The sequence below is a fragment of the Lynx canadensis genome, chromosome E2 (genome assembly GCF_007474595.2).
Source record: "Lynx canadensis isolate LIC74 chromosome E2, mLynCan4.pri.v2, whole genome shotgun sequence".
NCBI classification, from domain to species: domain Eukaryota; kingdom Metazoa; phylum Chordata; class Mammalia; order Carnivora; family Felidae; genus Lynx; species Lynx canadensis.
The window spans coordinates 43,407,853-43,420,048 of record NC_044317.1 but is presented as its reverse complement, the minus strand read 5'-3'; the positions used below and the strand labels follow the sequence as shown (position 1 = coordinate 43,420,048).

Below are 12,196 nucleotides of genomic sequence, written 5' to 3'. Positions count from 1 at the left end.
CTGCTGGGAAGAGACGGCTGCATTCCCTCTCTTCTCTCCAGAGCACCTTCCCTGCCCTGCTGCCCCCTGCCCTACCCATGGCTCCCCTCTGCCCTCCCCCACCCTCCCATACCACTCACGGTCCCCACTGAGCTAGTGACCCCCCAACCCCAACTAGTCAAGTACTAAGTGGCTGTCCCCGGGGAGGGCGAGACCCACCCACCTGCTCCTTCCTCATCCTTACCCCTGAACATGCGCAGAGAGGTCCCACTGCCTGCCCGGGAGGGCGGCTCCCCAGGAGAACTGAGGCTTTGGGATTTGAGGGGTGTAGAGGGTGATGGGGCTCACGAGAAAGACTATGAATCAAGTCCAAGAATCTTTATTTCATGAACAAAACTACTTGTGTGAAGAGAGACGAGGCTGAACGGGCCCCTTTCTAAGTGGCCACGATCCAAGGCTGGTGAGAGAGGGCAGGGTTGGGCCGGGGGCAAGAGTGCATCACAGGGAGAGGGGACCCCAGGTCCAGCCAGAGGAAGGAGGGGAAATGTTGCTGGGGGTCGGGGTGGGCCCCAGAACCCCCTGCCCCAAACCGTGCCAGCCCATCACGACCCCCCACCGGGTGGGGGCTGGGGCAGGGAGGGGCTGGGCCCCAGTAGTGTGCATCTGAAGCGGCCAGTGTGTGCAAATCAGCAAGGAGGAGGGGTGCGGAGCCGCTGCCCCCACCTCACCGCCCCCCCTCCCAAACAGGCAGCAGAAGCAGGGGTGGGGGCAGCGGCAGTATTGCTTTACCCATCATGCATGGCGTGGGTGGGCAATGGAGCAGGAGGAAGTAGGCTGGATTGGGGGTGTGAGCCAAGCCCCCTGCCCCCTCCCACCCTGGCGGCTCCGTTGGCAGGACTCTGAGGCTCGTGGAGGCCCGGGAATGGCCAACCCCCACTGGGGGCAGGCTGTGCCCAGATGTTCCCCATTTAGGGCTGGCTCTTCCTTGAGGTGGAGCCCAGGGCCTAAAGGTGAGGGAGAGACAGGTATCAGGGACCTAGTGGGCTACACCCTCCCGGGCGCTGCGGTCCCTGCCCACCCACCTACCTTACCAGGGCTATTCGGCCACCTGGACGCCCGTACAGTTCTCTTTGCTTTCTGAGGTGATGGCCAGGTATTCCGAGCTGTGGGGGCAAAGGCCAGATGTACAGCGACCCCCATCATCAGTCTGGCCCACCCCCAGGAAACTGAGGCGGGTTGGGGTCTCCGCCCCAGGTGTACAGGGTTCTGGAGCTAGAGAGAGGAGGAGACTGCAGGCTGGGCTCCCAGGATCCACAAGAAGTCCAGGCTGGGGCCCGGAGTCCTGAGTCTGAGGGAAGAGGAGTCTGGGGGTCCAGACTCCTGGGTCCTGGGAGGGGAAGGGGCTGGGACCTGACCTTATCCATCTCTGACAACTAACATCCCTCTCGGGGAAGCCCTGGTCTGGGTCGCCTGACCCCCCTCCCTACCGACCCCACTCACGCATTCTCTTGTGCAGCAGCCTCCGTGGCCGCGGCGATCTTCTTGTAGCAATAAACCATCTCTGCCACGAGCCATATGGTCAACACCACGATGAGCACATACATCATGATCTCCGACACGATGGATGCCATGTCTCTGTTGGCTGCGAGTGCCAGGCAGGGTTAGGTGGCAGTCAAGGCTAGGCTCAGGAGGCATGACAGCCTGAGGCGCCTCAAGCCTGCTGTGTGAGCCTGAGCAAGTGGCTTGGCCTCTCTGGGCCTGGTCTGCAAATAGGACCATGCAGCTTCCCTAGAGTCATCATCGTTACCGTGATTCTTAATAACCAGCCTCAGGTGGGCCTTGAGGTCCCCCTCACCCTGCCTCCCTGTGTGGCTTGAGGGGGCACCTGTGTCATTCAGGTGACCGTAGGTGCCCAAGAGCCGTGGCTTTGCAACCAGGAGGCTCGGGTTCAAGTCCCGGCTCTGCCACTTGCCAGCTGTGTAACCTTGGGCAAGTGACTCATCCTCTCTGGGTGTGAGTTTCTCCATCTGTGAGAAGCTGATAATGACAATAGCTCCTTCTTGGGAGTGCTGTAAAAATAAGTCCGCTTCAAAAATCCTTAGAACAGTGCTTAACCTATAGATAGCATTCAATAAATGCTTACTATTATTAATACTATTATTAGTGTTAAGAGTGGGGGCTCTGGGGGCAGACTGCCAGGGTTCAGATCCTGCCTCTGCCTCTTATTAGCTGTGTGACCTTAGGTAAATGACTCCGCCTCTCTGGGCCTCATTTCCCCCTCTGTGAAACGGAGATGATGAGACTCATGCCTTCTCTCAGGGTGGCTGGGAAGAGAAAACAAGTTAATATCTGTATTAAGCACACGCTTAAAATCCAAGCACACGCTTGGATGTGCTCCCAGTCAGCACTGCCTAAATGTTGGCTATTCACTGACATTTTCCGGAAACCTTCTATCCTTTCCACGGCACTGCCTCTTGCCATTGCCAGCTTCCTTTCATTGAGCCTAAATTTAAACTATGAGGGGGATGCGTTCAGCCAGGGAACTAGAGGTGGAGGCCACTGTGGCGTCATCGGCCGGATTTCACGGGTGTCCAGTCCGTATCCCCGGGCCTTTCCTTCCTGATGGCCGGGACCTCATTTCCCCCCTGTCCTCACATGGTCTTTCCTCCCCTGTCCGTGGGCACTTTCTGCTGCTCCAACCGGTGCAGATGGCACCGATGCTTTCTGGGCCAGAGTGAGGGAGGGTGCGGACCGGATGCTTCTCCCCTGCCTCTCTGCCGGAAGGAGCTGGGGAAAGGGTTCCACACATCATTCGTTCGTTGGTCCTTTCGTTCATTCATTCATTCATTCATTCAAAAGATACGAGTGTATCTCATATGGTGAATGCACACTTTCAGCCAGGCTCTGTGCTAAGTTCCTTATCTGGGCATCTCTCTGAGTCTTTGAAACACCCTAAGGATAGAGAGAGTTCTGGCTTCCCATGTCAGCTGACCTCAGGAAGCACACTGAGTTGGATATATGTTGGATAAAGCTTACACCATCGGGTTCTCATCCCTGCTCCTGGAACTCAGTGCCCAAAGGGATTTAGGTAATCTGGTGTCTCCTGCCCTCCCAATCAGATTAGGACAGTGACAGGCACGGCTCTGTAACCCATTTTCCAGACAAGGACACTGAGGCTCAGAAAGTGGACGGTGCTGGGCAAGGAGGCACAGCCAGGATTGGACTCGGAGCCAGGATTCAACCCCAAGCGTTAGCAGCTCCAGGGTCTGGGCTCTTACCTGCCCTGGGAACTACTACAGCCGAAGAAAGACTTGGTAAAGGCTGCTGTAGATCAAGCGCAGTTCCCATCAAGCCGTATAGACATCCCAGGAGGTAGGACTGTGGTTCCCCCACTTCACAGATGAGGAACTGGGGCAGAGGGTAATAGGCACCTTGCCTGGGGAGAACTCTGATTTCTTCAAAACCCCCCAAGTCTTCTAAAAGCTTCACCTGCCTGCCCCCAATAGAAGCCCCCGGATCTGAGGCCCCCGCCCGCATCTGTGCATGCCGGGTTTCTCCGTCGCCTCAGACGCTGCTCTACCTCAAGACATTCTCCACCCGTGCTGGGTATATCCAAAATAGAATTAGCCCTCTGGTCCCTGTTTGCTGGCTCCACTCCTGGTGGGGGACTCCCGGGTGCTTCTCTGGTCTCCTGCAGCTCTGTCAGCTCGGCAAAGGTCCCACCACCAGCACCCACCGGCCCTCCTCTGGAAATGACTCCTTGGAAAACCCTCCTTGGGGTTATTACCAGGAGGCAGTATTGGCTGATGGGTCATGTTGAGAATGCAGTACGATTGTGGATTATAACAAAAAAAGAATATGGTAGGTGCCTGGGTGGCCCAGTCGGTTGAGCCTCCGACTCCTGATTTTAGCTCAGGTTATGATCTCGAGGTTTGTGAGTTCGAGCCCTGCATTGGGCTCTGCACTGATGGTGTGGAGCCTGCTTGGGATCCTCTCTCTCCCTCTCTCTTTGCCCCTCCCTTACACGCTCTCTCTCTCTCAATAAATAAACTTTAAAAAATTTTTAAAAATTAAAAAAGAAAAAATATGGTATGGCCAGCAATACTAACAATGCAATATAATGGGTAATGAAAGACATACTGTGGTCGGATGAGTAATCTTAAAAATACTACAGTATGCTGGGTAATGCTGACTATAGTATAGCATAACGAGTAAAATTTTAAAATACTACAATATGATTAATTTAAAGTACTACAGCATGGTGGGTAATGTTAAAAATACTCTTGTATGATGGATTATGACGAAAACATTGTTGTATGTTTGGTAATGTTAAAGAGTATAGTATACAGTAATACAAAATGCTTTAATACGGTGGATAAAAAACACTAGAGCATGTTGGATAATGAAGAAACCACAGACTCTGGGAAAACAACATAGCTCTGCCTATGATAATTGTTAAGAACACCGGCTCTGGTGGGGAGGAGAATATGGTAAGATAATGTTTAAAAGAGGCTCTGCTGGGACGTGGGCGCGCCTGACCCCTGCCTCCCCCTCGCAGGTGAGGACAGCATCCCGAGCAAGGGCCAAGCCACAGGATGGAAGAAACCCGGCTGCCTGAACGGTATCATGGAGCCTCCCTGCCCTCCTGACCCCTGGCCTCGGGGCCGATTCAGGAGACAAGACTGACACAGATTTTGTTCAGCTACGGTGTTTGGGGGCGTTCTTGCTACAGCCACTCCCTCGGGCGGGGCTCCATCTTCTACATCCGTGGGTGGCCACCCACCCAGCATCGTGACCTACACCAGCGAGTAGCTCCGACACGTCTCCTGTGTTGAATCCTGCGGGATCACTTTGATAACAAGCGTAAAAATGCTAATTATCAAAAGAAACCCACAGGCTCTGGCTGACAGCAGAGTATAGTGAATCATGCCAAGAACAGAAACGGCAGTCACACACGCTTGGTTGGGTTCAAATCCGGGTCCCAGCTCTGTGATCTCGGCCACATAGTCTTACCTCCCTGAGCCCGGGGTTTCCCATCTGTAAAGTGGGGGGTAGTAAGAGCCCCTAGCCAGGAGGGTGGGTGGGAGGGTTCGATGAGGGACCGCACGTAGGCTCTGAGGCTGGCACCCCCCTGGGGGAAAAGGAAGGACGATGCACGGTCCGTGACCATGCGCATGCGCCGTGGGCCCCACGGGGCGTACTTGCCATGGCTCTCGGGTGGCTCAAGTTCTGGGATATCTTCCTGACTCTAAGCCAATGGGCCACTGTGCCCTGGAAAATTCCAGTTTGCACCCATCAGAAGATGGTTCAGAGAAGGGATCCAAGGCAGCTGGAGCCAAAATGATGAAATGTTCAAAAACACCTTGCATCCTTGCTGTTCAGTGTGGCCCCAGACCTGCAGCGTCGGCTTTGCTGAGAGCTCGTTAGACATGTGGCCTGAGCCCCCGCCCCAGGCCTGCTGGGTCGGAGTCTGCACATTAGCAAGACTCCCAGCAGGTCCACGCACACAGCAGAATTTAAGGAGCTCTGCTCCAAGGGACACAGTCTTATCTCTTCCCTCACGGTCACAAAGGGAGGAGGGGCTGAGGCTCTCCGACAGTCAGAACCTCCACCGTCATCCCCACTGCTGAGGCCCCGCTGCGGGCCAGGCACGGGGGCAGCTGACACCCAGCACACCTCCCCATAGAACAGTTCAGACAATGCCCTGGGAGGTGGATACCATTATCGACCTGCATCCTACAGGACAACCCTTCCTCAGAGAGGGGAAGGCACCTGCCGGAGGCCCCACAGCACAGGTGGCAGAGTTTGGCACCCAGAACGTCCAGAGGAGAGGCCTGCTGTGGCCCTTGCCTGGGGTTGAACGGAAATGGAAGCCGGAGCTGGGGAAGGAGGTGCGGCTCCCCCCACCGCCGTGGGCGTTTGCCTGGCCCAGGCGTGGAGCCAGTCTGTCCCCTACCTGCCATCTGTCCCGCCATCTGGCTGCCAGTGGGCAACAGGGGTGAGGGGGGGAGGCAGGGTCTGACTCACCTTTGTCCACCACCTCAAGGTGGATCTTTTTGACGACGCTGGTGTTGTGCTCGTAGTTCTCAAAGAAGAGCAGCCGGTAGACGTGGCACTCGTAGTCGCCCGAGTGGTTGTAGGTGACGTTGGTGATGAAGATGGACAGGTCCTGCAGGTCCTTGGTGCCCCGGCTGCCGTTCCACACCACGCGGCCCTCGAAACGCTCGTCCTCCTCCAGCTGCAGCACCTCGTTCTCATAGCGCAGGATCTGGGGGCGGCAGGGCCGGTCACTGCCTGCGCCCGGCCCCCTACCCAGACTATTCTGTCCCTTGCTCTGACACTCAGACAGTCAGTGGACACACACGGGGGCACCGTGACCTCAGGCAGGGAGGGCGCAGGGGAGGCTAGGATCAGGCCCCGGCCCGCCCCCAACGCCGAGTGTGTCCCTGGAGCTGACACGCACACACACGCACACTCACACACATATTCCTCAGGCGTCCTCTGGAGTACCCCCCACCCCCCCTTCCGCTTTCCTTCCTGGCTTTCATTCTCTAAAGTTCTTCCCGGCCACCAGGCACACTCCTCAGGCAGGGACAGAGGGGTCCCATCTCAGCTGCTGCAGACCCCAGCTCTCCAGCAGGCGCCCCCCTCGTTTGTAATTCAAAATACGTGTAACACAAAGGAGGCCAAAAAAGTTCTGCTTGTCTTCCATAATGACTGCCTGAGACATTCTTGCTGGCACTAAATAGTTCCAACAACACTCACTCTGTGCCACCCATGTCCCAGGAGCAACAGCCACGTGGACCCTCACACACACCTCGGAGCTAGAGACCATCACCCCCCCATCTTTCCAGAAGAGGGAACTGAGGCTCGGAGAAGCTCAGGGCCTTGCCCAAGGTCACCAGCTGGTCACTGGGGGAGCCGGAGTTCGAATCCAGGCCATCGATAGTGGCACGTTATTGAAAACAGACAAGCTACCCCCTCCTGGCCCCTGGCCCCTGCCTGCCACCAACCCCCACACAAATGCCCACCCTCCCGCAGCCGTGCGCCCACACACCTTGACAAACTCCTCCGTGCCCTTCTGGCGGAAGGTCCACTCGGTGAAGGTCTCGGCGGTGGTCTCGCTGCGGCGCTTGCAGGAGATGCACAGGATTTTGAAGGTCATCCCGTACACGGCCTCCGTCTCCGAGTCCACCTCCACACAGCCCCCCCAGGCTGAGGACACTGCGGGGACAGCAGGCTCAGGTCGCGCAGGGCCACCCATCACCCTAGGCAGTGCCAGGCTCACTGGTTGTTGGCTCTCGGAGACCATCTGTTTCCCCTCAATAACATTATGAATGGACAGACCCAGACACTAAGCCTGGCCCTGCCACTTGCCGTGTCCCCTTGGCGAGTCTCTCAGAATCTGTGGCCTCAGTTTCCCTCTGTGAGGGGAGGGAAACCATCGTCTCTGCTTCTGGGCGTTGCTGGGCAGATTCCGTGAGTTAGGTAAGGCCCCAGCAGGGGGCCTGCCACACAGGAAGCTCCCCCCCCCACCCCTTAGCAAAATAGGGCTGTCACTATGGTCAGGAACTTCGAGTCTTTGCTCTCTACCCAAGTAGCCACCCAAGTAGCCCTTCTTAAGAAATCCACTTGCCCAGGGTGCTGCAGCATTTAGGTGGTGGGACTAGAATTCCAGATGGGTTAGAAGTTCAAGGTGGCAGAGTCTTTTCTACCATTACTGCTCTGCAAAACCAGTCAGCCCCAGACAGTGGGCCAGGAGAAGGCAAGGCCTGGGGGGGCTAGGTGGGCACTGGAAGCAAGGCCGACCTGCACTCCAGCCCTGTTCCCCAGGTCCCCAAGTTCTGGTGTCATCCACTCCCTACCCAACTTCGGTCTCCTGGCCCCTCTGCCCCCAAGGCTGCTCACCTCCCGACTCCTGTCCCACCTCCTGTCAGCTTCTCAAAACTCACTGAGCTCTTTGCAGCCTCAGGGACTTTGCGTCCGCACTGGATTCCAGTCCCTTTGGGTGCCTCCTCCACATTCTTACCTGCCACCCCCTTCCCAAGGCCCAACACTCATCAGCGAATGCTATGCCCCTCCACCTCTAAGCTCTGGGTGTTCTGTTGTTTGTTCGTTTGTTTTCCCCCTGAGTGTCTTCGTCTAGGAATCCTGGGAACTTCTTGTCCTCCTTCTCTTCAGTCTCTCTCCAACTCCTTACGCACCTCTGTGTCTGTCTCCCCTACTTTATATCTCTTAGGGAGTCTCTCTGGAGGGCCCACCCCTTTGTGTCCTCTTTCCAGACTCAGACAGCCTCTTCCGGTCGGTCTCTCCACCTTTCCCTGCCTCTTTTACACCCTGTCTCTTCCTGTGTCTACCTGTGTCTCCGTCTGGCCCTGCCTCTCTCAAGTTTCTCTCTCTAGCGCTCCGATTTCTAACTCGCTTCTCGGCCTCTCTCTGGCACCCTCTACATCCCTCTCGGTCTCCGTCTCCCCCCTTACTCCCGATCCCCAGTCTCCGCGGAGCAAGCCCGAGTACTCCGAGTGGCTGTGTCTCTCGCGCCTTTCCTTCCGTCCCCATCTCTCCCTGTGTCTCGGTCTCCCCCGTCCCAGTCTCCGGGCGCCGCCTTCCCCCACCCCCTCCCGCGGCTGTGGGTGTCACATTGCAGCCTGCGGGGCTCCGAGAGCAGCTGACTCCGCGTTTCCTCGCCCCCGGCTGGGCGCCCGCAGCCGCCGAGCTGTGCCAGCCCGGCCCCCGCCCTCTCTCGCCCACCCGCACCTCCACCGCCCTCCCCCGCCCCGCGCCCGGCGCTCCGCGCTCACAACTTCGGAAGCGGACTTAGCCGCGCCGGGGAATGGGCCGGGGGCGGCCCTCGCCCCGCCGTCCCGGGTCCCGCGCGCGAACACCGCCGCCGGGCCGCTGCCCGGGCTGTGCCCTCCGCCGCCCCCCCCCCCCCCGCCCAAGCCACCGCGCACTCACCCAGCGCCGCGCCGACCACCAAGGCCAGCAGTGTCCCCATGGCTGCGCTGCGCGCGCTGCGCCCCCCTCCCGGGCCGCCGGTATTAATAGCGGGGCAAGAGGCAGCGGGCCCGGGCGGCGGTTAGAATGTCCCCGGGAGCGCGCGGGCGCAGCAGCTGCGGCTCTGGGACCGGCAAGGGCGGGGGGGGGGCGGAGGGGGGGCGCGGCCCCCCCGCTCCGGTTACCGCCGGGGGCCCAGCCCCGGGGCCCGGCGTCCGGGCATCCCCGCCGCGCGGGCGGCGGCCGCTCCTCGGGCTCCTGCGCTGGCGCGCGCGGCCGGGCGCATTCGCCAGGTGCACCGACCCCGGCCCGGCTCCGGCTCGGGCGCGCTGAGGCGCGGGCCGCGGTCTCCTGCGCACTGCAGCGGCGGCGGCGGCGGCGGCGGCGGCCTGGGGAGGGAGGAGGGAGCGGGAGGGGGCGGGATGAATCACCGCGGGGGGAGGGCGCGGCCGCCCAGCCTTTGCCGCAGCGGCCCGGGAGGCGCCCGCCGCACCGGCCTCTCCCGGTGGCGCAGGGACCGCGGCTTCTGGGCATGGGCGGATGGCCTGGGTGTCCCCTACCCTTCCCGACGCTGGGGACCCCCAGCTTCGGAGTCTGGAAAAGGTCACCCACAGAGTCCCAGGAGGACTTAGAGGGCGTTTGAGGGGCAAGGCTTCCGACTTCAATTTATGGAGGTCATCCTCCTGGGATGGAGGGGGACTTGGCTGGGACCTCCAAGTGACCTCCCTCTCAGATCCTTGGCATCTGGACCTGAGGGGGTCACTGTGCAGGAACCCAAGTGGGCGTGAGGTGGGGGGGTGTCATGCTAGGGCCACGAGAATACTTCAGACTCCACCCAAGCAGGAGGGAGGGAGGGAGGACCATGCCGGATCTACACCACAGAGGCTTCTCTGGGGGTTTGGGGGTACCTGTTTCAGGGGGTAACTTGGTCTCTGATGTCATTCACCCACCTGCGCCTCCCGCGGCTCAGTCCCCCCCCCCCCCAGGCCCCTGCTGCTGTTCCCAACACTGCAAACTTATTCCTGCCTCAGGGCCTTTGCCCTCTTTGCTCTTCCCTCTCTGCCTGCTCTGCCTCTGCTCTTCCCCCTGGCAACCAAAAGGCTCACTCCCTCTTCTCCAGCAGCTCCTGGCTCCAATGTCACCTTCCTCAGGTCTTCTGTCCATTCCCAGGAAACTGCCTCCCCTGTCCCTTACTTGACCGCAGTTGGCACTACCTGACATTTTTGTCTTCCTTTATTTAGATCTTCCTTTCACCCCCTGTTCCTTCAACCCTGGGATACAAGATCCCCCCAGGTGAGGACACTGTCCTGGGCACCACTGTATTTCCAGCACCAGAACTGTGCCTGGCACATTATAGGTGCTCAATAAATATTCATCAAATGAATAAATACATGCCAAAGCTCTAGCCCTTCGCGTATGCTGGATCCATTTCTACCTCCCCAACATTGGCAGTAAGTTCTACTATTATCCCCATTTTACAGAAGAAAGGGAGGCTGAGAGTGGCTCACACCCTTGCCTCAAGTGGAAGGGTCATGTAGCTAGCCTCAAGTGGAAGGATCTGGAATCCTGCCCCAGCAATAGTGGGTGGCTTGTCCTTTTAGTAGGTTCTGCCAAATGGAGAGGTTGGGGGTGGGAGCTCTAGGCTGTCAGGACCAGGGTGGGAGTGAGACTTTTGGCTGGCTGCTCAGGTCCCGGCCTCTGGTTTTGGGTGGGGTGAAGTTCCAGAATCCCCCTGACCCAGTCCTGCAGAGGAAGAGGAACAAGGATGTGGGGCAGGCTCAGGGCAGAGGAACAGGAAGCCAGGGACACTGGACACCTTTGTGGTCTGGGCCTCTGTGCCAACACCTCCTGGGCTGTGAGATTCCTCTGCAGAAAATAACTCTCTTGCCGTTCCGAGCCCTCCCTCTGGCAGCCCGTGACAGGCAGAGAGGCAGTGAGGACAGGCCTTAGGCACTGGGCAGGGGCATCTACTCACAGCCCTATAAGCCGGTGTCCACTGAGCACCTACTATGGGCTTGGTGCTATTCTAAGCACTTTACTAATAGGAACTGAAATTCTCCCCACATGATGGGTATTACCATTATTCCTAATTAACAGGTATGGTAAACTGAGGCCCACAGTGGGTGGGTAACCTGCCACGATCACATAGTTAGAGGAGAGCCTGGCTCTGCCCTTTGCCACTTATGGCCCCTCCTGCCTCCATCCAACCCTTCCTCCAGTCCTCTCCCTCAAGCCCTTAATCAAGAACTTTCTTACAGGCTGTGTGTGACATGTCAAAGGTCTCTCCTTACCCCTCACTATGGAGCCAGAACAGGGCTGTGTGAGACAGACCTGGGTTCTACCTGGACCAGAGACTTTGCCTCTAAGCCCATTTCTTCATTGGTAGGTTAGAGGTCCGGATGGCCTCAACCTGGACAGGCTGTTGTGGGGTCCCGCAGGGGTAGGACCTTGCATCTAAATGTGGAGACACCATGGACTGGGCCTGCAGCCCTCGTCTTCTGCAGAGTGGCCTCAGTCATGTAACTATCCGTCTGTGTCTCATATGGAGTCGCCGGGAGACTTAAAGGAACACCAGACCCTGGCATGGAGCCTGGTGCACACTTGGTGCTTCCTACAGGACTTACTTTTTTCTCCCCCCAGTTCTTCCACGATGAGTAACATTATTGGAAACTTCCTGAGCCAGGCCCTGTTGTAAGCGGCCACGTTTATGAACTCCTCGACTGTTGTAGTAGTCGTGGCTCGCAAAGCAAGGTCCCTGAACAAGCACCATCAGCATCCCTGGGAACTCGCTGGCGGTGCAGACCCTCAGCTCACCCCAGATCTGCGGGCTCAGAAACTCTGCGCGTGGGCTCTGGCACTCTTTCAATAAGCCTCCAGGAGATTCTGGTGCAGCTCAAGTTGGAGAACTAGTCACTTCCAAGAACACTGGGAGACAGGTGCCACTCTTATGCCCATTGTACAAAAGGGGAGACCAAAGCTCAGAGGGCTTGACCCCGCTCCATGTTACATGACTGCTAAAAATCAGGGGTAGAACTTGAACTCGGGCCTCCAGGCGCCTGACTCTGTCCTCACAGCCTGGCACTGGACTCTGATGACACAAGGCTTGTGGAAGATGCTAGAGACTTAGGCCCCAGAAAATGGACCAACCCCCGCCCCCCCGCCCTTCTAGTGCAATGGGAGGCTCCTACCCGCTCCCAGGGACCTCACAGGCACAGCCACA

General features: G+C 58.3%; 1 protein-coding gene across 2 annotated transcripts; it reads right to left on the bottom strand.

Moving 5' to 3' along the window:
- Nucleotides 1–342: 342 nt before the first annotated feature.
- SCN1B (sodium voltage-gated channel beta subunit 1) lies at nt 343–9,063 on the bottom strand. Of its 2 annotated transcripts, none has more exons than XM_030298672.1 (6): nt 8,938–9,063; nt 7,037–7,203; nt 6,007–6,247; nt 1,480–1,621; nt 1,066–1,142; nt 343–983 (listed from the first exon to the last, which is right to left on the bottom strand). In XM_030298672.1, exons 1-5 carry the CDS (start codon nt 8,975–8,977, stop codon nt 1,076–1,078), a joined length of 657 nt encoding a protein of 218 aa, XP_030154532.1. In that variant the 5' UTR covers nt 8,978–9,063; the 3' UTR covers nt 343–983; nt 1,066–1,075. The 2 variants fall into 2 exon arrangements, with proteins under 2 accessions (XP_030154532.1, XP_030154531.1); XM_030298671.1 differs by having other exon boundaries at nt 1,071–1,142; nt 8,938–9,062.
- Nucleotides 9,064–12,196: the final 3,133 nt, after the last annotated feature.

Excerpts from the sequence above, each read along its gene's own strand:
- SCN1B (XM_030298672.1), bottom strand. The coding sequence starts at position 8,977 with ATGGGGACACTGCTGGCCTTGGTGGTCGGCGCGGCGCTGG. Across the intron at positions 1,622-6,006 it reads CCTTGAGGTGGTGGACAAAG|CCAACAGAGACATGGCATCC; the intron begins GTGAGTCAGACC and ends TGGCACTCGCAG. Across the intron at positions 1,143-1,479 it reads GCTGCTGCACAAGAGAATGC|CTCGGAATACCTGGCCATCA; the intron begins GTGAGTGGGGTC and ends TTGCCCCCACAG.